General features: G+C 45.2%; 2 protein-coding genes across 4 annotated transcripts in view; one reads left to right on the plus strand and one right to left on the minus strand.

Moving 5' to 3' along the window:
• Positions 1-16,166, minus strand: part of F8 (coagulation factor VIII) — an 81,838-nt gene extending 65,672 nt beyond the window's left edge. The window contains exons 1-2 of one of the 3 annotated variants that reach the window (XM_083424187.1): positions 15,916-16,166; positions 11,642-11,816 (exon numbers count right to left, since the gene is read on the minus strand). Coding sequence is in view for 1 of the 3 variants with exons in the window: in XM_083424186.1 (XP_083280312.1) it covers positions 7,107-7,240 (134 nt within the window). In the remaining 2 variants the exon portion in view is untranslated. Of the gene's footprint in view, positions 1-7,106; positions 7,492-11,641; positions 11,817-15,445; positions 15,704-15,915 lie in introns of those variants that run through there. The other 2 variants (XM_083424188.1, XM_083424186.1) reach the window with 2 other exon arrangements.
• A 221-nt stretch (positions 16,167-16,387) lies between these two features.
• FUNDC2 (FUN14 domain containing 2) lies at positions 16,388-27,281 on the plus strand. The gene is made up of 5 exons (XM_083424285.1): positions 16,388-16,565; positions 18,481-18,628; positions 18,826-18,901; positions 21,380-21,517; positions 23,298-27,281. The coding sequence occupies exons 1-5, from the start codon at positions 16,412-16,414 to the stop codon at positions 23,373-23,375; spliced, it is 594 nt and encodes a 197-aa protein (XP_083280411.1). The 5' UTR covers positions 16,388-16,411; the 3' UTR covers positions 23,376-27,281.
• The last annotated feature ends 304 nt before the right edge of the window (positions 27,282-27,585 follow it).

Below are 27,585 nucleotides of genomic sequence, written 5' to 3' on the forward strand. Positions count from 1 at the left end.
TAAATAATGTATATAAAGCAGATACTTTGAGGGGACTTTTATTCATTCCTCCTCACCACTATGAGCTGAATAAAGAGCATGAAATCACTTTGCGACTCTGAGTATATTTCATTCACCTTTAGATGCAAACTTAATCAGATTTTCCCTCCTTCCTTACTGGTTGTGGCTGTGCTTTGTTGTCTTTGAAGTCAAAGACAACAACATCTATGCAAGTATCTTTGTCCAATTAATTTTTTTAATTTTTTAAGTTTCTCTGTTGATGGAAAAGGATCATCATTGGCATATGCTTTTCCCACAGAGCCAACATGTTTATGTAAGGAAAAAAAGAGTCGCATTATAAGGGAAACAGATAATGAAACCCTGTTATTACTGTCTTATCACCAGTGTTATCTGCAATGTTTGGAGGCTCACACTGAGCATCCACTAGAGGACAAGAAGTGTTGACCTGCGGAGAATGGACTTGGCAGGCCAGAAAGGTCGCTGACCATATTCCTTTGGGGTGACTCAGACTGGCCAAGGAAATCCGGAATTTAGGAGCAACTGGGAAAACAAGCAAGTGGAACTGTGGATATCAAGTCTAATTTTGCATGGTACAAACAGTGCTGCTCCCACCAAAGCAGAGCTCTAACCAAACTGAGAGTCCAGCCCTTCAGGGAAAACTGACTTACTTGAAAATCTACAAATGATCTCGGTTCAGCTGTGATGCCATCAGCAAACACAAAAGACAAAGCAGAAGGGAAGGCGATGAGAGTTCTCAGAATCAAACACCAAAAAGATGCTTGGATCAAGGGAGGAAAAAACCCCAAAGCTGTTTCATCGAGAGTTTTTCTACTTCCCGGGGTCAGCCCTAGCTTTTTGGGTGGGGACTCTTAGCTACGGCACAGAGATAACATGACAAATTCTTTGCCTGGAACACTCAGAGTCATTAGGCACATTTGGTCTGTAAAGTTTCTCTTGAGATGCCAAAATAAACAGGCCCTGCCATTGTATTGAAGTTTCCCATCACAGCCTGGCCCTCCTTGCCTAGGAAGTAGGAGCTGGAACTTTCAAGCTCAATGACAAAGCAGTTCATTCCCCTCCCTCTTCTCATAAGCACAAGGAGCAACTGTACCATGCACATAGGAGCCAACTCTTAGGGGCCAAGGGGTCTTCAGGCTTCATCCCCCCCCCCAAATAAAGTATTTGAGGGGACTGGGTCCCTCCAAAGTTGATGAGCATTGCCATTCAAATGTGTGCCACATCATGTTTGTGTGCCACAACATGTGATTGATGTGGGGTGGCGCTTACCCCCCCCCCCATATTTTATTCAAGTTGGCACCCCTGGCTGCACATGAGGAGGCCTTTGAGCAGTGCAAGTCAATGTGGTAGGGAAGGGATAGAACAAGTGTGAGCAAAGCTGTCCATATCCATTTCTCATTTTTCCAGTCTTCAGTTCTCCACATTTCCACGTCAGTTTGAAACAACTTAAAAGCCCTCACAAAAATTCACCAGCATTTTAGTGTACATTTCTTCTAATGCACACATTTGTTTGCAATTTTGCCTAGTATGCTCATTTTTCACAAAGCATGCAATGCGGTTTTGTATGTCGTTTTTCCTAATAATTTTTGTTATGCAGACCTTAGCCGCAATATATGCATTTTTCTACACGTTGCTTGGCTGAAGAACTGCACTGCAAAATTTGGAAAAGTTTTGAAAATTTGGGAAATTTTGAAAGATGGCTGTGCTTTGGTTCTCATATTGCTTAGGTGGGCTTGTCTTTAAATGTGAACTGAATCCAATTCTTCCCTCATACCTTGCGTAGACTCTATACCATCTGGCTGCAGTGCAGAGAGAGAAAAACAAAGCTGGGCTGTTTTTGTACCTGTAGAGAAACCAGGTGCCTTTTGCAGCCCCTAAATTACCAAAATGCCTAGCGACAGCTATTCCAGCAGTCTATCTGATCTCTCTGTCACAAATCCATCTGGCCTTTACAGTGGTACCTTGGGTTACATATGCTTCAGGTTACATACGCTTCAGGTTACAGACTCCGCTAACCCAGAAATAGTGCTTCAGGTTAAGAACTTTGTTTCAGGATAAGAACAGAAATCGTGGTCCGGCGGCGCGGCGGCAGCAGGAGGCCCCATTAGCTAAAGTGGTCTTCAGGTTAAGAACAGTTTCAGGTTAAGAACAGACCTCCGGAACGAATTAAGTACTTAACCCGAGGTACCACTGTATATGAATTGTAGCTTTAAAGAACTTGTGTATTAAGCATTCATCCTGATTTGCACAAAGCTTACACAGAGGTTAAATTATGCCCTACTTTTACTGAGTGTGTACTGTATTCTGCTTTAAGGGTCAGTTATACAATGGTGAGCATTCATCCTGCTTTGCTTGCAGGGTGTCGTTCACACATCTTTCTGTTAGTCATTTGTTCGTCCCACACTGAAATGAACTTCCAGGGTGACTGTTCCCCCCCCCCCCCCAGAAAATAAAGGGTTTGTCGTGCAAGGGTTACAAAGTGCTTCACTTCACTTAAAATGCACAAATCTAAAGTTCTGCCATGCACTTGAACTGCTCACACAAAACTGTGACTATCTGGAAGCACCTTGACCTTGCTCTTCCTTGCCCCCCTCCCAATCACTTTTCCTTCTGTGTCATGTATTTTTAATAAACATATTTTTTATTAAAGACTTCTTGGTTTACAACTGTATGTGCAATGTCATTTTCCCCCAAGTTTCATTTTCTACAGATCAGTTTCATTTGTTGAGACATTAGTGTTACATTCGGAATACAGTGGTACCTTGGGTGAAGAACTTAATTCGTTCTGGAGGTCTGTTCTTAACCTGAAACTGTTCTTAACCTGAAGCACCACTTTAGCCAATGGGGCCTCCTGCTGCCGCCACTGCACGATTTCTGTTCTCATCCTGAAGCAAAGTTCTTAACCCGAGGTACTATTTCTGGGTTAGCGGAGTCTGTAACCTGAAGCATCTGTAACCCGAGGTACCACTGTAAAAGGGGGAAAGAGGTGGAGGGGGGAATGGTGAGTGGGGTGGGGTCAGGTGGCAATGCTTCTATTCTACTTAGTGTATGTGTGGGGTTTTGTGTCAGTGTCACTTGTGTGGGTTCCCTTCACTATTCACTTGTGTTTCTTTGGTGGTGAGAGAGGTTGGGGTTGGCCTAGGGTGTGGTTGTTTGTTTGTGATTGGCTGTGGTGAACTTAATTTTCATGTGTGAGTAGGGTGGGTGGGTGCTTATTAATCAGGTTAGCCATATTGATTCATATGCTGTTGGTGGATTCTTGTTGCTGTCTTCTTGGGCTGTGTATGTGATAAAAGGGAACCGTACACGCCATATATTTGAATTGCATTTAAAGCACATGACTGCTCCCAAAGAATCCTGGGGAACTGTAGCTTATGCATCACTGAGTGACAATTTCCAGCACCTTTAGTCCCCCAGGACAGCACTACAGTTCCCAGGATTCTTTGGGGGAAGTCATGTGCTTTAAATGAATACTGTAAGTGTCGTGAGTCCTGCAGCCCTGCCAGTTTCAGACCTGAGGCAGTAGCTGCTGCAAGATGCGAAAGAATAGTAGGATATGGAAGGAGTAGCCCAAGAGGGATGACAGAGACCCTGTTATTTTGCCTTTAGAGGTTGGGGATGGAGAGGCAGTCACACTGGCTCTCTGAACTCCATCTCATTGCTGAGAACCCAATACCACCTCAGCTACTGGGAACAGGCCCACACCTCTCAGAGAAACGTGAGCCTCCAGATGCATCAGACTTGCAGTAAGAAAGAGTTCCATGAGTAAACAAGCCATGTCTCGTCTTTTTAATGCCGGGAGTGTTGTGATTGTTTGTCGAGATATCTTAGAAGCTCTTAATACATTTAAGCACCTGACGAGAGACACAAAATGGTACCACCTCCCCACCAGGGAAGAAAGGGTGACATCAGGATCTGCTGCCCCTGCGGATTCTGCCACCTGAGGCGGTCACCTCAACTTCCTTAATGGGTGGGCTGGCCTTGCTCACATCTCTGACACCTGATGCTGTTTCTGAACTCTCTAGTCATGCCTTAGGAAATCTCTGCCTATAGGCTTATCTGTAATATTGCAAGCTTTCTTTCTTATTCACACTTAAGAGTCTCTGTGGTAGCATTTGGGATAAGAGCCAAGACAGTAAGCCTGAGGGCATGGATTTTCTTACTACTGATCTGTATAAGCCTCTGAAAGCCTTTCCAGCAGCACAAAATGTGTTAAATAAATATATGTCTATGTTCTGTGCCAAAAACAGCAACATTCTGAGACCTGTATGAATCAAAGCGCTTCCAGACTATGGTACAAGCACCCCCAATTAACCATACTGTTCATTTTAATGTCACTGTGGTTTTTAAACATGAATGCAGTAGGCTGGGTTACAACTTAAGCTGGGTTATGTTCTTAGGATCACACCTAAAGACAAAATCACACATAGGACTCAGCTGTACAGCTGCAAATACATTTTTAAAATGTGTTGTAAAGTGCAATATAAAAATGTGACACTAGAGGACGACAGTGAACTATGCAAAATTCAATGTATTTTTCAAAACTTTTTTAAAGAAGGCATTTTCACAGCATTTTTAATATGTGTGTAGATTCCACCATAGACAAAGCCCATAGGGTTCAACAGTGGGTGGGATTGCCAAGGTATTTTTTTCCAGACCCTGCCCCTTTCCGACCCCATTCCTTTTTTTAATTGTTAAGCTTAATGCACACAAGTTAAATGCGCACAAGCTGCAGACTTACTGAATGTAAGAAATGAGTATGTTTATAAAGTTTAAAAAGCCAGTGTGGTGTAATAATTAGAGTGTTGAGCTAGGACCTGGGAGACCAGGATTCAAAACCCCATTTAGCCATGAAGCTCACTGGGTGACTTTGAACTAGTTACTTTGCCTCAGCTGAACCTACCTCACAGGGTTGTTGTGAGGAAAATAATGGGGAGGCAGGAGAACCTTATATGCCACTTTGTGCTTCACGGAGGAAAGGTGGGATATAAATTAACTAAATTTCAGATATTGGGTATCACCTTAGAAGAAGCATTGTCCCTTCATTTTCATTTCGGAGGAGGAAATGCTTTATTCTGACCATGCCTACTGCAATGGTACAAGCACCGCCCAAGTAAGTTTTTCTCTCTCTTCAAAACTATTGTTTTGGTATAAAATAAGCAGTCTGAAACCCACTTAGTTGCTTGACTAACAGTACACACCTAACCATTTCTACTGAGAAGCAAGTCCTGTTGAATTGAACCTATTTCTAGGTAAGTGAAATTATACTCACTCACTTACTGTACCTACAAGAAAGTCTCATTGAACACACTGAGTAGTCCCACTGAACTCTTCTGAGTAGACATGTATAGGATGCATTTCTTTAATGGGATGATAATCCCATAAATTATGCAAATAGAATCAAATTTGTATATGTTTGCTTCTTTTCTGTCATTTCTTTTACTGGTAATTGTGAGCACCAGAGAGCCTACTTTTCTTCTCCCCCAGCTTCGCCCAGTGTTGCTCTCACACTTCCCTGCTTATCTCCACACCTGTGAGAGCTAGAAACTTTCTTCTTTTTCTTTTTCAAAAAAGAAAACTAAGATTCTCACGGTGCTGAATTCTCATCACAATGTAATACAGTCATGCCTCAGGTTACAGATGCTTCAGTTTGTGCGTTTTTGGGTCGTACACCACGCCAAAACCGGAAGTACCGGAATGGGTTACTTCCAGGTTTCGGCACTCGTGCATGTGCACAAGCGCCGAATTGCGACCCACACGTGTGCAGACACGGCGCTGCGGGTTGCGAACGCTGCAGGTTACGAATGTGCCTCCCGCACAGATCACGTTCTCAACCCAAGCGTCCACTGTAGCACAATATATACATTCCCCAACTTATGGGTTCCAGAGCTGAACCCTTTGATTATCCAGTTTAGTTCTTCTTCAAATTCCCCCCCCCCCCCCGTGCCCGGTCTGCCCCCCAGCCAGTCTTGCATATACCATTGGTCCTCAAAGGCACTGCATGAACTACCTTACAGGATTCACAGACTACAGGATTGCCAAAAAATTTTGCTGACACCACTCCTGTACTTTGAACAGCATCCTGACAAACAGACATTGCATGCAACCATTCATTGCATGGGGGGAAATAATGGGGGGATGCTAACATTATGTGTGTTAAGCTGCTCTTAAAGGTCACTTAAAGGCCAAGCCACTTAAGAAATGTGGCAACCCAAGGCTAAAAATTAATACCTGACAGGCTGAAATGGCGGGAACTGGAATCCAGCAACACCTGGAAGACCACAGGTTCCGCTTGACCGTTTTAACGAGTGATGCCAGGGACTGCCTGCCAGAATGAGGCTTCACTACTTGTCAGGCCAGCAAAATGCTACCAGCAGAATCATAGGAAAACTGAGCTGGCAAACTTAGATACAGACAGAGACCCTGCACATCTACCCTGTTGGTGCCATCAGAGCAGAGCTCTGGGGCAGAGGTCCAGGGTCCCATGCAGCTGAATGAACAAAAGCACACACACCCTCCATGCAGCAGGGATGGCTTCTCACATTTTGAAGGGGACAGACATTGCCATCTAAAGAGCACCTACACCAGAACTTTCCAACCTGTGTGTCGCGACATGCTTTGTGTCGGCTGCAGTGTGTAATGGTGTCATGCGAATGCTCCTCATGCTCCTCCCAGGAATGGAAAGGGGTTAGTTTAACCTCCGGTTTGCTAGTAAAACTGAACTATTGTGTCGCGAAATGATGCACATCCAAAACGTGTGTCACCAGCATGCAAAATGTGGAAAGCTCTGCACTGCACAGTAAGGCCACTAAGCCCAGAGTCTAAAATCCCTTTGCAATAGCTAGATAAGACCATACCTTTAAAAGACATTCAAAGCACCCACAGAATCCTGGGAACTGTAGTTTAAGGGCATTGAGAATTGTAGTTCTGGGAAAGGTCAGTTCCCAGGATTCTTTTTTTGTGCATATGGGGGGGGGGGGTGCTGAATGTGCTCTGAAGGTATGGTACATACATAGCCAACATCACCACAGCATATAAGCATAGAGAAACAGGGAAGCAACTACGGATGACAAATGGACTATCTTTACCCCTTCTGGCTGCCAGGCACATAGTCCCAGTCTGTCTCCACTGCTCCGATGTAATATCTTCTGGTGATGCCAATGCTCTGCTCAAAGAGGCACCACAGGATGACGATGCAGCTGCACAAGGGCAGCCTCAGCATGGTCTAGTGTGTGTCGAAGAGACTCCAGAGGCAAAGGCAGTTCCGATTCAAGGAGAAATCTAGGAGGAGGTAGGTGATGGTTGCCTGACCTATTTAGCAAGTGCCATCCTCAACGAGGTAAGTGAAGGCAGGCCACGGAGCAACTACAGGTTTGGGCGAAGCTCTAACAAGTTTTCAATATGCGACCGGATAGGGAATCACGGTCACGCACACAGACTTTCAGTGTGCTGGGATGTGTGAGTGAGCAACACTGGGTGGAGAGCAACAGGATGGAGAGGGGAAAAGCCAAAGGGGGGGAAAGGTTGAGCAAAGTTTAACCTCTTATTCGCTGTCGGGACACCAGATCCACGATTAGGTTAAGAATTGGCTCTGACAGACAAGGCCAAGACTCATCTAATGCATCTTTCTCCAACAGCAGCCAGCCCTTGTAAGTCTGCAAGGATGAACCAGCCATCCTTCTTCTTTCTTCTCCTTGCATCTGATATGCAGAAGTATACTATCACGACAGACAGGAGTTCTGCTAGCCAATAGCCATGGACAGATCTGTCCTCCACAATTTTATCTTATCCCTTTACAAACAAACAAAATCATAAGAACATTTCTCAATGTGTTCTGAAGGTTCCACATGATCCAGTCTGAGGGGCAAGCTGTGACAGCCTGGCTAAGGTCAAGTATGATTGGGGGTGAAGACTCTCTCAGAGGAACCTGATCTGCCATTGCCAGACTCTGTTTGCCTATGAAATTCATTGTCTCCTCCACTGAACAATCTGGCTGACTGCTGCAACTTGAAAGTAGGTTACAGAACCTCTCTCTCAATAACTTTAATTATAAAAACTTTAAAAGGAAAACATCACGTGCAAATCATATTACAACAACACGAAACATATAAAAGAAAAACAATCAAGAACAATCACCAAAATGGCTTCCTTGAAAACTGAGGGTAGTACCAAGCAAAGCAGGCAACATAACGTTATAAAAGAAAGAAGAGGAACATCACCTTGTTAAACTGGCTTGGGTGAAGGTAGCCTGATTTCGACCAATCAGTCAAGTGAAATCATCTGTCATAGGGGTTGCCAAATAAGTCATGCTTCTCTGGGATAAGTAGCATCATACAGTGGTACCTCGGGTTAAGAACTTAATTCGTTCCGGAGGTCCGTTCTTAACCTGAAACTGTTCTTAACCTGAAGCACCACTTTAGCTAATGGGGCCTCCTGCTGCTGCCGCGCCACCACCACACAATTTCTGTTCTCATCCTGAAGCAAAGTTCTTAACCCGAGGTACTATTTCTGGGTTAGCGGAGTCTGTAACCTGCAGAGTATGTAACCTTAAGCATATGTAACCCAAGGTACCACTGTACATTGTTTGTTCATCTGCTTCACAAAAGACATCAAAGTGGTAACAAAGTCCACACTGAACCTCTTTGAAAGCCATAGTCAGGTGCAAAAGAGAAGAGTGGGGCAATCTTCTCTTAGAACCAAGGAACATGGTGCAAATGCCCAGGCCTGGTTTTCGTTTTCAGCACCATAACTGAGCTCACAGTTGCACAAAAAACCACAAAAAACACACGTTTTCTACATCTCAGCAGCATAATTAGGGCTGAGGTTGGGGGAGGCCTTACCTTTAAAACAATTGGAACTCTTTTCCCCTAGTGCAGGGGTGGGGAACCTGTGGCATCCCATATGCTACTGGACTACAACTCCCATTATCTCTCACCATTGACTTTTGCTGGCTGGGGCTGATGGGAGCTGGAGTCCAACAACATCTGGAGGCCCACAGGTTCCCCACTACAGCAGTGGCATGGACATCCGCATTCTTATGAAGCTTCTGTCACCACCTCAAGAATTTTTTTTACCCTTCCAGTCTTACGGCATGTCTACGCTGACTTATGGGATTATTATACTGTTGATCCAGTTCAAAAGTTCAGCAGGGTTAAAGCTTCCTAATCTCCTCAGGGTCCCAGTCCCAGTCCAGCTCTCCCCCTCACCTGCATTCAAAAGCTATTTGTGTTTTTAAAAGCCATGTCATCCCCTTTACTTTGACCTTTATCCACACTGTACACCTAAAGCTCATTAAAAGCACATGGCTTCCCGCAAAGAATCCTGGGAACCGTAGTTTACTCCTCACAGAGCTACCATTTCTAGCACCCTAAACAAGTTCGTCACATCCACACCATAAATTTAAAGTGCATGTATAGCACATAGCTTCCTCCATAGAAAACATCTGTGGTGAGCCTGGAATTAACAGGTTTTTCTGAGTCAGTTTTCTAACAAAGAGAGATGAGAATGGAGGAATTTCCCCCAGAAATGTCTACTAACTTTTTTCATGGTCAAAACAAGTCCTCTTCCTCCCTTCCTCCAGCCTAGGAAAGGGCTCATGCGAGATGATTCACCAAAATGTTTTATACAAATCCTCTTTATATATTTTTATATTAAAATGACTGTTTAAAAAAACACAGTTGCTTGTCTCAAAGTATTTTTGGAGTACTATGAAGCATAACAGGCAGGAAAATGATGGCTAGGGTCTTGGCTTCTCAAGCAAAGGAGAAACACAGGGCAAGGTCAGTGTGGGGGGATGAAAGACCTATTTATCGTTCATTTCAGATACAATATTATACTGCCTGCCCCAATTTAAGAAAAAAAACCCCCTCTTTTAAGGTGCTTTTCAATCTTGCCCACTATGTCAAAAAGGTTCCCTACCCCTGGACTACATAAATAAATATATCTGTCCTAAATCTTCTGCCAGTCAGATTTATTGGATAAGCTCAAGTATTTTGAGAGAGGGCAAAGAACTTCTCTCTCTCTCTCTCTCTGACCCCTTTCCACACACCACGCATAATTTTATAAACCTCAGTGATTCCTCTCCTCTCCTGAGTCACCTCCCTCACCCCAAATTCAAAAGCCCCAAATGCTGTAGCTTTTCCCTCACAGGGAGGATGCTAGCCGTTACATCATGTTTCTCCAACAATCCTGTAATAAATATAGCTGCATCCATTGATGGCTGATACATTTTCAGAGAAAGGAAAAGTCGTTCTTATTTAGAAGTCAGCACATGGCAGAGGAAACTGATATGACTAAAACATAAGACAGAGAAGACTTCAGCAATGACTAACTCCTGAGTGGTGGTTGCCCCAGACACTGATTCTTTAAATTTGAAACGAATGAGTCACGGGCAGGCATCTGCACCCATCCTTGTGGACCTGGGAGAGTTGATTAGCACCAATACCTGTCTTGGCACCTGCGCTATGGGCAACTACAAGCCTACCATGTTAAATTTCCCCAAATGCCCTGGATAACCCACCATGGTGGCGCTTCAGAGCACTGTGGGAAATTTAACATGACAGCTACCTGGTGCTGTTCAAAGGGCAGCTACACAGCTCTAATTGAAGGGGTGATTCAACTATTGCTGGGCAAAACCACTTTGGAGTTTCCCTACTGGGCCAGGGGGATGGTAACAAACAATGATGGGATAATGAGGGGTCCTTCTGAGCGGCTGCTTCAGCCGCTTTGGCCAGTGCCTGACCTGGCTGAGTACTGCCACTGGACCTTTCTGGGGAAACTCACTGCTTCGCACTATGGAAAGAGCTTCTTCCAGCCTGCAACACCTGCATAAGGTGTTGCAGTCTATATATATAAAAAACTCAATTTGTGAAACTTTAGAGGGTATGCATTTGAGCTGTGTGGGTTTCCTTTGCTAAAAGCAAGAAAACTGGTGGCTGAGGTAGGCAGTGGCTTTTACCACTTTGCTTCCCATAACTCTATCTGTACATGGGTGAAGGATACTTGGAAAGCATGGGGGAAATTGCTCAAGGCAATGAGCTAATCTTACAGGGCTCCTGAAAATGGGCCCCAATTCTTTTTCTAGGGACTCTCCCATCTGAGTAAGTCAGAAGTGAGTCAGAAAGTTCACATCTCACAAGCCACCTACACCTTCCTTCTGGTTATCTGGGGGAAATGGCCTTGGTAGCAATTGTCATTCATCACTCAGGGAATGGAGCCTATGAGGGGGATAACATGTTATTGTCCTGAATGAGGCAGAAAAAACCACCCACCAAAAAGGATGAATAAAACATGGAATTTCCCAACAACCATATCAAAATGCGGACTGGGGGGAACCTCATTCTGTTCAAATTTTTGTCCTTGTTTTGGTTTTGGGTTGGTTGGTTTTCATTATTTGCAGTAACCCATCAAGTTTAAGTGAAGAAGGAAATTGTTTAATGGAAGGGTGTGTGGCTCTAGCAAGGTAGAGTAAAATCAAATTGCAGAATATAACCTTCATATTAGACTCTGGAGAAGGAAGTTCCTGAGGTACACACCATTCGTTTAAAGCACATTTCATGCACATTCACACATAGAATCCTGGGAACTGTAGCTTAGCCTTCACTGAGCTACAATTCTCTATTACCTGAGTCAGGGAGGCTGTGGAGCACCCTTGCTTGGATGTAGTGGAGGGCTGGATGAGGAGCAATAAGCTGAGTCCCTGTAACTGAGAGCAGCGCTGGCCCAAGGCATTTTGGCACCTGAGGAGAATTCCAAAATGGTGCTTCCTCTCCGTCAGGGAAGAAGGGCTCAGGGAAGATCTACATCAGGAACAAGGGCAGGGGAGGGAGAGAGAGAGAGAGAGAAAGATTGACATCAGGATTTGCAGTCCTGGTGGACCCTGCCACCTGAGGCGGTCACCTCACCTTGTTTCATGGATGAGTTGGCCCTGGCTGGGAGCCTCCCAAATCTGGGAATTAGATGTTCTACCTATTGTGCTGGATTGCATGGCATTCACTTTGAAGTTGCAAGTGCATAATTTGGCGGGGTGCTCATAGATCCAGCCCTGTCACTAGAAGTTCAAGTGGCCTCAAGTGGTAAGGAGCACCTGCTGCCAGCATTGGGTGGTTCACCACCTACAGATGTTCCTGAACAGGGAAAGCCTGACTACAGTGTCCTGTATATTGGTAACCTCAAGTTTGGATTTCTGTAGCACACACTGTGTGGGGCTGCCTTTAAAGCTGGCCTAGAAGCTGCAATTAGTGCAAAATATAGCAGTGAGTCTGCTCTGTGATACAGCCAGCGGAGAACATACAACACCCCATCTGAAAATATTGCAATGGCTGCCTTATTATGTGTTGAACTGAGCAAGGTGGCAGCATAACTATGGAAATCCTGAGATATGGCTTGTGTTGACTTATATGAATTTTTGGAGCTGCCTAAAAGAATGTCTTTTTGACCATGTATTATATGCTCAGCATTAGTGCCTGAGGTGATTTGTGTGTGTGTGTGTTGCTTTCCTAGTTGCTAAGAAGTGATACAATTTTATTTTTATTTTGTATTTGATATTTTTATGGTCCCAGTTCTGGGACTGCAACTGTAGCAAAGAGCAGGCTGCAGATTACATGAATGAATGAATGAATGAATGAATGAATGCATTCTCCCATACTGCCTCAGTGTCCAGGGAGAGCCAATGGTTTGAGCCATCTGAACTGGTAGTGCAGTCATTTTTGCAAGCAATTCTATGAACTCCTTTTGTAAAAGGATGTAAAAGGTACTTAAGCAGCATTTTATCCACAGAGCAATGAAGATCCTTAGGAAGCACAAAGAGGCTATGTAAACATTACCAGCTTAAATTGAGCTAGATCATTCTTTTTTCTTAATTCAGATTGAAGCTAGTTTTGGGGGAGAGTGCATCAAAAAGAAGTATTTCATAAGAAATAATGGGATAAAGATAAATATGGGTTGTGGCTAGTATAAGGTCCATGTACACCGTTTCCCAAATGGGAAACAGCTTCTCAAATGGAAATGCACCAGATTCAGAGTAAATGGGACTGTACACAAAGCCAGTAATTGAACAAAACATGCCTTATTTCCAGAAAATGACAGGCGTAAGAGAAAGGGAGAAAAAGAGAGAAATAAACCCAGGTGGTTTCTCTTTCTTCTACAAATTTCAGTTTCAAATGCTCTGTGAGTAGCTGTGGAGTAGGGACTGTCCCTACTGGGGTGAGTAAGACAGTCAGAAATCGCCCAACCAAGAAAGGGGAATTCACTAACTCTTGGCAAAGCTACTAATAGCAGGACCAGCAGCAGCATCCTCATCACAGAGACCAGAAAGCTGCCAAGGTGGGAGGGCCAAGAAGGGGCCCTCAGGCTACAACTACAACATAGGCTCCTTATCCCTGCATCTACAAGGCTGACCTATGATTACTCTTCTCCGTACAACCCGAGGAAGCAACCTGAAGCACTAAGCAAGAAAAGGACACACTCCAAGGATGACTCCATATACATATATATTATTTTCTCTCTTTTTCCTATTTTGACTTCTTGGAATGGAGTACTGCTGGTAACATGTTTATATTCCTCCCTCCTCTAGCTCACAGCCTGAAAGGCAGACTAAAGACAAACTGTGTGCGTTATTCTTGAGCATCAGTTCATACTGCTGTGGTGGAGTGCTCTAGTCTTGATTTGTAAAGGAAAGTAGTAAAAATGGTCCCATGAACTGTGACCGGGTGCATATTTTAAGAACCAGGCTGCTGGCCTCTTCCTCTCCCCGGCAGAGGAAACTCCATGCAGGCTGGCATATCGTCTGATCATCATCACAGATGTTTATCTGTCTTGTGTTTCTTGTTGCAGCAGGAAGGAAGGCACAACCTCAGTCACTCAAGAGGATCTGCAGTGGGGAGCACTCAGGCAAGCAGGTGCACTAATGCTTTTTCTCCGAGCTGTCAAGAACCCATCATACCAAGCAGGGCTGAGGACAGAGGGATTGTGTGCAATCTTCTTTTCAGCTGAAGGGTTCTAATTGTATATTCTGTTGCACTCTGGCAGATTGATATTAATATTTACAGAATGTGACCCTTTCCCTCATTATTTATTTATTTTTGCAACATGTTGCCTCTTTCTCATTATGCTGTGTCTAACAGGAAACTGACCTCCCTTAATCTAGCCTGATCCTTTTTCTTCTCAAGGAGATTAGGAAAAGCACTCTATATCCGGTGTAAACAGGATGCTCAGTAGTTGGTGTAGGATCTGTCAGATGATAACAACAGCTACATCTGATTACTGGGTTTCCTGTGGCATCAGGTTCTGCAGCTGCTAAGACCTCCTACCAGTGATGATTGGAATTGCAACTAGCCTAAGCGTATACAGCTCCAACATGGGAGCTCTCCCACAAGCTAAGTGCCCAGGACTGTTGGTGAGACTAGGATAGCTGGATATGTGGGGGGTGGGGGGTGGTGCTGTTTCTGAGAGCTTGTTGGAGAAACTCTTCGGTGAAACTCAATTACAGTGGTGCCCCGCAAGACGAATGCCTCGCAAGACGGAAAACCCACTAGACAAAGGGTTTTCCGTTTTCAGAGGTGCTTCGCAGGACGAATTTCTCTATGGGCTTGCTTCGCAAGACGAAAATGTCTTGCGATTCTTGAGGGTTTTTTTCGCTCCCCACCCCCTTTTTCTAAGGCGCTAAGCTGCTAATAGCCTTTTAGCAGCTAATCCGCTAATCCCTTAAGCCTTTAATAGCCGCTAATAGCCGCTAAACCGCTAAAAGCGCTAATAGCGCTAATCCGCTAATAGGGTTGCTTCGCAAGACGAAAAAACCGCTAGACGAAGAGACTCGCGGAACGGATTAGAATTTTGACTGTTTGTTTTTGTTTTTTTAAAAAAGAGCAACATTTAAATCCTGTGTGCAATGCTTAGATCTTTTGTTGAGCACAGGTCAGAAAAACACAAAAAGCATATCATTCTTCAATAAATTGCTTTTTAAGATGACACTTGCCTTCCTTCTTTTTTTCTGGTATTTATTTAAACTACTCATATACTGCTGTTGTGGACAACCTCCTTGCATAAAACTGTAAAAAGGGTAATATTTTCAATACGAATGACACAATTTAAAAAAAAACCTGTTTGCTTGCCTTGAAGGTTACAGTGTTACATGGCAATTCATTTAGGATTCCTTACTTCCATAACACAATCCTATACATGTCTACTCAGAAGAAAGTCACACCGAGTTCAGTGAGGCATATTCCCATAATATGTGTGTATAGAATCGCAACCTTAGGTCTAGGTGGGGTTCACCTTCTTAACAAGAAGCTGGTTCCTTTAGGAAAGTTATAACTCTGCTCATGTTCACAGTCTGTGTTCTTTAAAAGGTTTTAAAAATAATAATAATAACAAACTCTGCATTTGTTCAGGTGCATTACACCCTTAAGGTTTTAAAAAACAAACAAACCTCTCCACATGCTCAGAAGCTATGTGTCACTGAACAGCAGCTGTGTAACTAATTGTGCGCCATTCCAGGATCTTAAAAAGTAAAAGGGTAAAGGGACCCCTGACCGTTAGCTCCAGTCGTGGACAACTCTGGGGTTGCGGCGCTCATCTCGCATTACTGGCCGAGGGAACCAGCATACAGCTTCTGGGTCATGTGGCTAGCATGACTTAAGTCGCTCCTGGAGAAACCAGAGAAGCGCACGGAAACGCCGTTTACCTTCCCGCCGGAGCGGTACCTATTTATCTACTTGCACTTTGACGTGCTTTCAAACTGCTAGGTTAGCAGGAGCAGGGACCGAGCAACGGGAGCTCACCCCGTCGCGGGGATTCGAACTGCCGACGTTCTGATCGGCAAGCCCTAGGCTCTGTGGTTTAACCCACAGCGCCACCCGCGTAAGCGTTTACAATTGCTTAAAGGCCCACATACATTACCTGTGTTCTTAAACTCTCTCTGCACATGTTTATGGGCACTGTAGCTCTTTTGGGGTGGTAGAACGTCTGTACATGCTCAGAGGACCTCTCTCGGCCAGAATGATAAGTGTACTAGCAGCCTGATCCACGGGAGGGCGCATAATAAGGACCGCGCTCTAGTAACAGGAGGCCGCACCACTCAGAAACCCGCTACGCCCTTTGCTCCTCCCCTCAGCATGACGAACTGGATCCTACACCAATAACGAGGGGGAGGAAAGTCGGAGGAGGCGGTAACTGTCTGAGACGTTCCCGCCTCTAACCTCCGGTGGTTACCTAGGTGATCAAACAATCAGGCTCCGCCTCCTCACGTGTCCCACAGGCGTTTAGTGGTGGTGGCGGTGGAGAAGGAGGAGGAACACATCGCGGCGCGGCTTAACCCACGCCTCTCCTCTGAGAACGCGCATGCGCGCGGCGGCGAAGGCCGGGGGCGGGGCCTGCTAACCCCTTGGAGGAGGAGATGGAGGAGGAGCTGGGGTTGGAGCTGGGCGTGTCTCCGTCGCCGTCACGCATCGGCAGCGCCCACTCCTGCTCCTCCCTCCTCCGCCTTGAACAGGAGGCCAAGCGCAAGAAGCGGGCGCAGCAGCAGCGCAAGGCCGCCGACATCATGCCGGGTGAGAGGCGCTAACGTTCGCCGCGCGGGAACCTTTGGAGTGACGTCACTTCGCTTGGCTGGGGGGTGAGGGAGAGAGGAGAGAGAACCTTACCGTTAGTTATCTCCTCCCCGGGGAAACCTCCATCTCCACCGCCCTAGTGAGTTGCTATTATTAACATGCCACTTGGTGCCCCGCCATTGTTCCAGTGATCTCGGGATAATCCCGTCCCCGTCCATGTTATCACCATCACCACAACAATCCTGCAGGGTAGGGCAGATGGAATGGCTGGCTCACTGAGTGACCTTGATGGCTGGGCGACGTACCCGTGGGTCGTTTTACTAAACTTTTACCTATGTTAATCTGTTGTGACCCGTGGACAGCCTGAAAGGGCAAGCAAGGGCTGTGGGATGGAGACCCCGAAGCCTTTGAAAGACTCCTCACAAATTCCCCTCATGGAAATGATTCCTACTACTAATCGGACCCCCCAAGTGTCCCCATTTTCCACGGACAGTCAGTCCAGGATTTGCAGAAGGAGTTGCAGTTTCTGATTTGATTCTGAAATGTCCCTTTGGACATCCCTATTTCATCAGAGGGTATGGTCAGTGATCTGACCCCTGAGCCATCTGAAGGCAGCCCTGTACAGTATAGGCAAGTTTTTTTTAATGTTTGATGCTTTATGTTTTTATGTATGTTGGAAGCCACCCAGAGTGACTGGGGCAACCCAGTCAGATGGGTGGGGTATAAATAGTAAAATAATAATAATAATAATAATAATAATAATGGAATTAGGACATCCCTATTCTCATTGGAGAAATGTGGGAGGGTATGCTATGTGCTACAGGCAACCAGATGGAAAGCTGTTTATCAGTTACCTGCCAGCTGCATGTTGTTGAGCCTGGTACTATGCCATGCCTTTCGTATCGTGTGTTGTGGTTCTTATAGATTGAGCCTCCTTAAGATGAAACATAGGAAATTGCCTGATACTGTCTGTCCATCCAGCTAAGTGCTACCCTTACTGATTGGCAGCGGCTGTCCAGGATTTCAGGCAGGGAGAATTTTCCCAGCCGTACCTTGAGATGCCAAGGATTGAACCTGGGACTTTCTGCCTGCATAGTAGATGCTCTGCTACTGAGCTATAGCTCTTCCCTTGAGGATCTTCAAACAGACATCATTTGACAAGGGTGCAAGCCATTGCACAGTGCTAAAGCATAGACTTTTCCACGCAGAAGGCCCCATGTTTAATCCCCAGCATCTGTAGTGAAAAAGAACTTGAATAATGGCTTTTGGAAAGGCCTTCAGCTGAAGTCTTAGAAAGTTTCTGTTAAGAGTGGAAACTACTAGGCTAGGCAGAATAGTGGACTGGCTCAGGATAAGGCAGCTTCAGGTGGCATCTTTATGGATAAATCATAATGTGAAGCAGAGACATCCCACTGTATCAGTATAAGATGAACCTGGTGTTTTAAAGATTGAATGTGCTATAATTCCTCTTGTTGACGGTGTGGATAGAGGGCAAATTTCTATGTTATCTCTTATTTTAAAAACCCAGCAATTTAGCCGCCCCACCCCCCGCAAATATAAAAATATTTCAAGTTTAAGGTTCTACTAGCGTTTTGCTGTGTTATTTAGGATTGCTGCCTTGCAGGGGTGAGGAACCTGTAGCCTTCCAGATGTTGTAAGACTCCAACTGCTATAAATTCTGGTCACTATCTGTCCTGGCTGGGGCTGATGGGCGTTGGTGTCCAGCAACATCTGGAGGGCCCTTATTCCCCAGCCCTACTTGTATTGCTAAAATAACAGGTGAAAGCTTCCTTCTGCTCCTCTGTCTACAGTAGGCAACAATTGGGCAGCAGTTGGGCCTTGCTCAAATAGGATAGAAGTTCAGCAATGGGCTTTATCTTCTTCCTTGCTCATGTCTTTTTTCTTGATTTTGCAGTAGGGCGAAGCAGTGATGACGTGCTGGATCTGACCAAGTACACAAAAAACCAGCCATGGTGGCGCAAGCTCTTTGCACCCAACTCAGGGTCCAGTGCAGAGAAGTACAACGTAGCAACCCAGCTGGCAATCGGAGGCGCCACTGGATGGTGAGGCAGTGCTGTACATTGGCTGCATTTGTGGTAGATGGCAGGGGAAGGGGACAGCAAATTCACCCAACTCTTGTAGTAACACAGTCTCTGTGCTACAGATTATCATTTTTACTTACTGCAGATGGAGCTGCCTTGTCAGTTATTCTGTATAGTTGATGCAATTTTCCTGAATTATCCCCGTTTTTGATTTGCAGGTGCACTGGCTTCATCTTCCAGAAAGTTGGGAAACTGGCGGCGACTGCTGTGGGAGGTGGCTTCTTCCTGCTTCAGGTTGGTGGTTGCCTACCTTGGATTTGGGAGTAGTAGAGTGGGGTATCTTGGCTGCCTTAACTGCAGAAAACTGCATGCAGCTGTGACTCATCTTTTTCACATGAGTGGTTTAATGGGATGTCTAGGCAGCATCCACAACCCAGCCCTAGTTGGGGCCTCTTGTTCACTGGCTTGCCTGTGCAGGAGATTCAAGTTGGAACACTTTGGTAGTTCCTTTTATAGCTGTGCCAAATGGCCTCTTGATATTTTCCACCCTGTTTGTGGGCAGATAAATTTTGAGTGATGGTGGTTGATTTCACCATATTCTCCAGGATAGAGCCCACCATTAGCGGTGGCTTTCTTTTCTGCTAATGTATTTTTCTCAGCTGACAATCCCTGAAAGTGGCAGCAACAACTATTTGTGTTGGGCAGCTTAAGCACCATTTTGCATACTTAGCAGGACTCCAGATTTCTTCTGATGGTGGTGAACAGTATCCACTACAAAAAAAAACAGGGAAATTTCTGCACTGTGACGAGTCTTTGCTTGTAGGGGAAGAGGGGGGGAAATGGATAAACATCACTTGCAGCATTTTGGCTCAGCTGTAGTTTCTTCATCATTCCCTGGCAGAGCTTTAAAATATTCCTGGCAGTGGCAGCATCTAGTTCGCAGTTGCTGCAGCTGCATATTGCTGAATCTGGTGCTATGCCATGCCTTGCAAATAATGTGTGTTGCTGTTCTTATAGAGACTCTGGGCATTTCAGCAGCCTACAGACAGGTTGTTGCACTTAATGGAGTGCCAGCACAGTATAGTAGCTAGGGTGTTGAACTGGGACCTGGTAGGCTAGGGTTCAAATCCCAGCTCAGCCATGAACCCATCTTGCTCTCAGATGAATCCATTTTGCAGGATTGTTGTGAGAATAAACAGGGAGGTGGGAGAACCATGTATGCTGCCCTGAAGTCTTTGGACTGATTGAAATATCTGGCTGAAATGCTACAAGTGAAGTTTTCTGTCTAGAGACATAGTGGCTTGTATACAATGTTAGTCCTACTCAGAGTAGACTCATTAAAATTAATGGGCATAGCTAACTTGAGCCCATTCATTTCAATGGGTCTACTCTGGCTAAAACCTAGATTCAACCCAGTGTGTGTGTTGTGGGGTAATGCATCATATCTTGATATCTGCCTATCATAGATCTGTTAAAGCAGGTGTGAGGAAATTTCGGCCCTGCAGATATTACTGAACTCCAATTCCTACCACTGGCCATGCTAACTAGGTCTGATGGGAGTTGTAGTTCAGCAGCATCTGGAAGGTCAAAGGTTCCCCACTCCTGTGCTAAAGATATAGGGCCTCTGTAAATATTAATATAAAAAGAGAAGATGATAGCAAGCCTTTTTGTCTTTCAGCTGGATTATCAAAGGATCTCTGATTTTTCTTTTCTTTTCTAAAACATTGGTTTGTGCAATATAGAGTTTTGGTTGCCACTGGAGAAGATTCTGATAGCATCAACAGCAACACATGATCACTTGCAGCAAAGCCAATCCACTGCTAATTTTAAACATCAGCATCAGTGGAACAGCTCCTCTATTTTAAGCTTGGTGCTCACACAAAAAAATGATCTTCCTTTGAACCATACTTGCTTCTGTGCCTTCTATTCCAGCTTCCATGCAGGTCTTCCATGTGATAGAAGAACAACTGCTAGAGTGTACTGGGGAATGCACTGGCTCAGTGGGCTCTTCAGTCATCCATGGACTCCCCCAAAATTGCTCAGTCTTACCGAGTACTGGCATTGGTTATATTTGTTTGAATCATCCAGGCTTTTCTTAAAACATCCATTCCAGGGTTTGTGTGGGCAACAGAGCCCTGCAGTCCTGATTCTTTGTGTTAGATTACCAGTCTTCCTGCTGGACAGCGAATTGCATTCTGTACACATTAAGCAGTAATTCTTAACTTTTTCAGACCTGGGATGCATCTGTAACTTGTTCATGCATTTCTTGACTGACTGGGCTTAAAAAACAAAAACAAAACACCATATACTTATATAGTGGTAAGTGCTGCTGTTGTGATCTACCTTAGATCAAGCTGTGATCCAGTAGTGACTCCCAATTCACCGGTTGAAGGCCAGTGCATTAAAGCAGGTGTGTCAAACTTTTGGCCTTCAATATGCTGCTCAACTACAGATTGTATCATAACTGGCCATTGACTGTGCTTCCTGAGGTTGATGGGAGTTGTAGTTCAGCAACATCTAGAGGGTCAATGGTTCCACACACCTGCACTAAAGAAGGCTAGGTTCCTGCTGTCCTTGACTCCAAATGCTGTTTTGTTCACTGCTTTTCTCAATAGCTGCAACTCATTGGAAGGGCAGTTCTCCTGGGGCTACTGCTTTGAGCTGCTATGTAGCAATGTGGATGGGGTACAAGAAATGGGCAATGCTGTCCATAAATACTTATCCAGCTAGACGTGTAGTGTTTTGCTTCAGGAAACATTTTCTCTACTGCAGCTTGCAAACCACACAGGCTACATCAAAGTGGACTGGCAAATGGTTGAGCGGGATGTGAGCAAAGCCAAAGAACAGTTGAAGTTTCGTGGGAGCACCACCAATCAGCTGACACCAGAAGTGAAGAGCAAAATGGATGAGGTGAGACTGGTGGGCAAGTTGGAGAGATATGGGAGGCTAGCAGCAAAGCCTTGAGTAGGAAAAAGTGATGTGATAACTGTGCAGTAAAGAGGAGATGGGCACAAATTATTAAATATGTTATGGGGGACCTGCAGATATTATTAGACACCCAACTCCCATCGCTCCTGTTCTGGACTACTGGCCCAAAGGAGGGATTCTGGGACTGGTTGGGTGCAGGTGTATCATCATCATCATTTTATTTGTATGCTGCCTTTCCATAGTTGAAACTATGCTCCAGGCGGCTTACAACATGACAAGATTGACATAATTACAAACATAACAGAAGTCATAAACAATCAATAAAAAACATCAAAAAGTACATAACCAAATGGAAACAATTTCCACGTAAATCATAAGATCTAAAACTAAAGATACAGCAATAATATCAATAACAGCAACAAGCTCTCTCAACCTCCTGTGAACATTACTCCAGCCGAAGAATCTGTTGGTTGCCTAAAATGCCAGAGTTGTAAGTTCTGGTGCCTTACTAAAGAAGGGGTAGACTTACAGCAAATCAGCCTGACAGTTCTCCTAGCCTTTGCAGATGTGGGAAAAGAGATAAGAGATGACTTATCCACACTCAAGCAAATGTTTATACATTCTTTATACAGCAAAGCAGCACACATCATTTCACCTGGCTAGATGAGGGCATAGGTGGCAAATACCTTACAGATAGTTCTCCTTTCTGGGCTCAGAGCCCAGCACTCCAAGACCACAGATAAGGATCACATCAAAGCAAGCCAATTACCGTATTTTCCGCCCTATAGGACGCACTTTTTCCCCTCCAAAAATGAAGGGGAAATGTGTGTGCGTCCTATGGGGCAAATGCAGGCTTTCACTGAAGCCTGGAGAGCCCCAGCACCAGCCCCACAAGGTCGGGGGACAGCGGGGAGGCAGAACGCTGCCATCCCGCTGTCTCCCAATGTGGCTTGGAGGCTGATGGCGGGGAGGCGCGTGCTTCTCCCTGCCGCCAGCCCCGCAAGCTCCGGGGACAGCGGGGAGGCGCAGCGCGTCTTCCCGCTGTCCCCGGACCTGGTCTGAAGGCGGGCGGCGGGGAGAAGAGCGCTTCTCCCCGCTGCCGCCCCGCAAGCGCCTGGGGGGGAAATAATTCCCCCCCCCTTTATTTCCCCCCAAAAAAACTTGGTGCGTCCTATGCGCCGGTGCGTCCTATGGGGCGAAAAATACGGTAACATATATCAAAACAAGTGAATATAAACATATATATGAGCTCATTGTTACAGCAGCTACCAATTAATTATGGGATTATCTTGACTACCAGTATGGCGTTAGCAAAGCTTCTGAAACAGTTAGCCTTTGGTTCAATACAACTCTAAGGCAGGATAGAGATGCACAGGTTCCCCATCTTTGCATTAAATTGAGAGGGAGGTGTGAGAGCAGACAGTGTTTGCTTACCGAGTATGGCTGTAACAAAATCAAGATGGTACACTGAAGGGAGAGCCAGTTTGTCAGCAGCAGATTTCAGATTTCAAGTACAGTTGATAGCTTCTAGGCAGAATCCAGAGAGAGTTCTCACTTCTGAAGACTCTGGTCTGAGTAGGCCTGCACAACCAGTGGCCCACAGAGTCGGGGCTCTTATGCTTGCTGCCACCTTATAATTGCAAATGTGGGGGTGTCTTTTTGTCAGGCACTTGAGCAGCCACAAAGCATGTCCAGGAGGCAACATGTAGCTTCTGAAAATCAAATAGGGACCAATATAAGATTTGTCTTTTCTCTTTTTCAGGTGATCTCCTTCCTGAAGAAGAATGTTCTCCTGACCGGAGGGTTCGTTGGAGGGTTTCTGCTTGGCATGGCTTCTTAGGAGCCTCCTCTGATCTGGCTCCTGTGCTGCTGCTGTTGCTGCCACCGCCATCTCCTACTCAGTAATCGTTCGTTTTCTCCATTGCTGAACTTGTCCGCTGGAACATTCTGACATCTCTCTGTATGCACCTTATGGCCTCCAGAAACACTGCCACAAGCTCCTTTTGCTCCTCTCCTTTTTTCATTTGATTGATTGGTCAGTGGTTGAGAGGTAGCATTAGGCTGAAGGCTGTTTGCTGTGAGGCTGATTCCCACCCCTGCCTGATATGTCAGGTTTTGTATAATCATCCCCAAATTCTTTTCCAGTGGGAAAACGTGCACAAAATGTTATGATAGTACCCTGCAGGGGAGCACTCAACTCCCTTGTAGGCACCTTCTCATTGTGTTGTACCCCCTGGGTGGCAAAGAGTACAGCCTGTGCTTTGGAGAGCACAGAAGCTCAGCAGCCTAAGGAGAGGGTGTGCCAGGCCATGTCCCAAAATAACCTGCATCTAGTTTTGGCTTATTCTTCCCTGGACAGGCTCTGAATACTGCTTCCTAGAAATGCCCGCAGAAGAGAGAAACAGGTCTTCCTGACACCTCCCAAACTTTTATTTTTACCTCTTGCTGAAGCCACAGAGCTGGAATGATCTGTGGAAACTCTGACTGCTGCGTGGGATTTCTGCCATCCTCTCTTGCTGAAGGAGGCCTGAAAAGCTTGTAGTGGGTGGGGTGAACCATCTTCCCAGAATATGTATTTTGAACACTCACTTGATTATGGTTCAACTAAACTTTGCTCTTGGTGGTAGAACGGCTAAAATAATGACAGGAGTTGGAAAGCTTTCTACATGACGCACGCCGTTGGTAGCAAAAGTTACTGGATTATGGGGATGGAATGCTGTGTTTTGCTGCTGGAGCCTCCTGCCCTGTCTTTTATGGACCTCCAGCTCCCTGAAATGTATGGAGGAAGAGCTAGGCATGGTCTGCTGTTGCTGTAAACCAGCCTTCTCCAACCTTGTGCCCTCCAGATATTTTGGTCTTAGCAGCCCCAGCCAGCATAGCCAAGGGGGAGTTGTAGTCCAAAATATCTGCATGCCACCACTCTGGGGAAAGTTTTTCTAGATCATGAGTGCTGCATGAGAGATGTGACTCTTGCCCCCCAAACTGAAGATGGAGAAGTAATGGTTGGATTATATTGACAGAAGTTGGTTTATCTCTGCATGAGTTGCATTCTGGACAGAAGCCTGCACTTTTCATATCTGCTCCAGAAGCACTTAAAGCTGATTTTTTAATACGTGTTTCCCCCCCCCCTCCTGCAGCCCCTACCTGTCTGTTACAATATACATGTAAAAATTAAAATGATATCCTGAGCTACGTTTATAAATGAACAGATTTATTATAGCAGAAGCTTTAATGGTTCGGAGCAGGGATAGGAACCCATGGCTCTCCAGGTGGAGCTGCACTGCAACTCTCATCATGCCATCAACTATGCTGGGTGACTGATAGAAGTTGGAGTCTGGCAACTTCTGAAGGGCTTCCCCAGCCCTGGCTTTTAAAAATACTACTCTTGTTAGTTCATTCTTGCAAAAGGCTGCTCTGCAAATTTATTATTTATTTATTTATTAAATGTATATACCATCCTTCATCCAGAGATTACAGGGTGGTTTGCGGCATAAAAATAAAAAATGGAAACACTATATATAACATATTAACAACAAAAAAACCCCCACCAATAATCCCTTGTCCCCCAAACACATTTAAAAGGCCATAAATTGTTTAATCAGCCAAAGGTGCTTTCACCTAACACCTAAAGATATGTAACGAAGCTGCCAGGGCAGCCTCCCTGAGAGAGCATTCGACAGATGGGGAGCCACTGCAGAAAAGGCCCATTCTCGTGTTGCCACCCTCCAGACCTCTTGAGAAGGGGCCACATGAAGAAGGGCCTCAGATGACGCTTTCAGAGTCTGGGTCAGTTCATACGGGGAGAGGTGATCCTTGAGGTATTGCGCTCCTGAGCCGTTTAAGGCTTTATAGGTCAAACCCAGGACTTTGAATTGGGCCTGGAAACTAATTGGTAGCCAGTGCAGTCAGGCCAGGATTAGTGTTATATCCTCGAACCGTCTTGCTCAGGTGAGCAACCTGGCTGCTGAATTTCGCAGCAGCTGAAGCTTCCAAATTCCAAAGGCAGCTCCATGCATAATGTGTTACAGTAATCTAACCTAGAGGTTACCAGAGCATAGACAACAGAAACTAGGTTATCCCTGTCCAGATAGGGTCACAGATGGGCCACCAGCTGAAGCTGGTAGAAGGCACTCTATGCCACCAAGGCCACTTGAGCCTCAAGCAACAGCAGTGGGTCCAGGAGTACCCTCCACAGCTACGTTCCTGCTCCTTCAGAGGGCAGGAAACCTCCCATCCTGGTCTAGTGAACCACCCACTAACAGCGCCTGAGTCTTATCTGGATTGAGCTTCATTTTGTTGGCTCTCATCCAGTCCATTCCCAAGGCAAGACAATGATCCAGCATATCCACTGCCACATTTGCAGATGTAAAGGAGAAGTAGAGTTTTGTATGAGTAGCATATTGCTGACAGTACTCCAAAACTCCACATGACCCCACTCAGCAGTTTCATGTAGATGTTAAACAACATGGAGGATGAAATCAAACTCTCTGGAACGCATGGGGCTGAACAGCATACCCCAAGCATCACAGTCTGAAAACGTCCATCCAAGTAGGACCAGAACCACTTCAAAGCAGTGCTTCCCATCCTTAACTCAGACAGCCGCTCCAGAAGGATACCATGCCTGATGCTATAAAAAGCCACTGAGAAGTCAAGGAAAATTCACAAAGACATATTTCCCCTGTCTCTCTCCTAACAAAAGTCATCATACAGGGCGAGTAAAACGGTTTCTGTGCTAAAGGTGGGCCTAAACACTGATTGAAATGGATCTAGAAAATCAGTTTCCTCCAAGAAAATGGATCTGGTCTGTGACCACCCACTCAGTAACTCTGTCTAAGAAGGGGGACAAGGATATTGGCAAGCTAAAACATGTAGAGCAGGGCAAGCAAGATGATCAAGGGTCTTGAAACCAAGCCTTATCAGGAACAGTTGAGAGTTGGGTATATTTTGCCTGGAAAAGAGACAGAGAAGATTTGATAGCTGTCTTCAAATACCTAAAGGGCTTGTTTTCTTCTGCTCTGGAGGCTAGGACTGAAACAATGGTTTCAAGAGATGAGAAAGTAGATGACGACTAAATATCTGGAGCTTTCTTATGGCAGGAGCTGTTCAACGGTGAAAAGGACTTCCTCAGAAGGCGGGGGGGGGGGGCTCTCTTTCATTGGAGGTCTTTAAGCAGAGTTTTGATGGCCATCAGTCAGATGCTTTAGTTGAGATTCTTGCACTGCAGGGGGTTAGACTAGATGAGCCTTGGGGCGCTTTACAACTCTGTGATTCTATGACCCCAGTTCCCATCAATCCTATCCACCAGTGAACGATGACGAATGATGGGAGTTAGATTTCAACAACATCTGGAGTGCCACAGATCTGAGGAATAAACAGTATATTTGGGTGCTGCTTTTTTGCCAATCTCATTTATTTTTTGACTTTATCAGGATTTCATTGCCTCTCGAGCAATGATTGAAAGAGCCAATCTGTTAAGTGGCCACCAGAGGGTGCTAAAAGAATTGAGCTGGCCTCCAATTTGGAAACAAGGGCATAAATTAGGAAGAGCTATGTTGATGAGAGAGAGAGACCACCAATGAAGGTGGGGTGTTGTTTTTTTGTTAAAAAACAAACCCAAAGCAGCCACCCACAAAAACTCCAGTAGCTACCGACACTTGAGTCTAGAAAATGCTAAAAGTTTCAAAATGTTTTTATATTATATTTAAATGTTTGAGGTGAGAGTTTAAAATAAACTGGTTTTGCTGTATTTTGTTATTTGATGTTTGTTTTTTCCTAGTACCTACTGTACTGAAGTGAATGCTGAAGGGAGATATGACTTTAAGGCAGGGGTCAATAATTGTTTGGGCCAAATGGCTGCATTCCCTCATGCAGTTCGGGAATTGCATGCTGGAGTTACCTGCAAACACACACACACACACACACCTTTGTACACAAGGTTATGCTTGGAGGATAGCTACATGCCTATGGGATGTCCTTATTCTGCACACTGCGTCTACAACTTAACTGAGCTATCCACAGTGATGCCAAGGTCCTCTTTCTGGTCAGTTACT

Source organism: Podarcis tiliguerta (assembly GCF_965153285.1).
Source record: "Podarcis tiliguerta genome assembly, chromosome: Z".
NCBI lineage: Eukaryota > Metazoa > Chordata > Lepidosauria > Squamata > Lacertidae > Podarcis > Podarcis tiliguerta.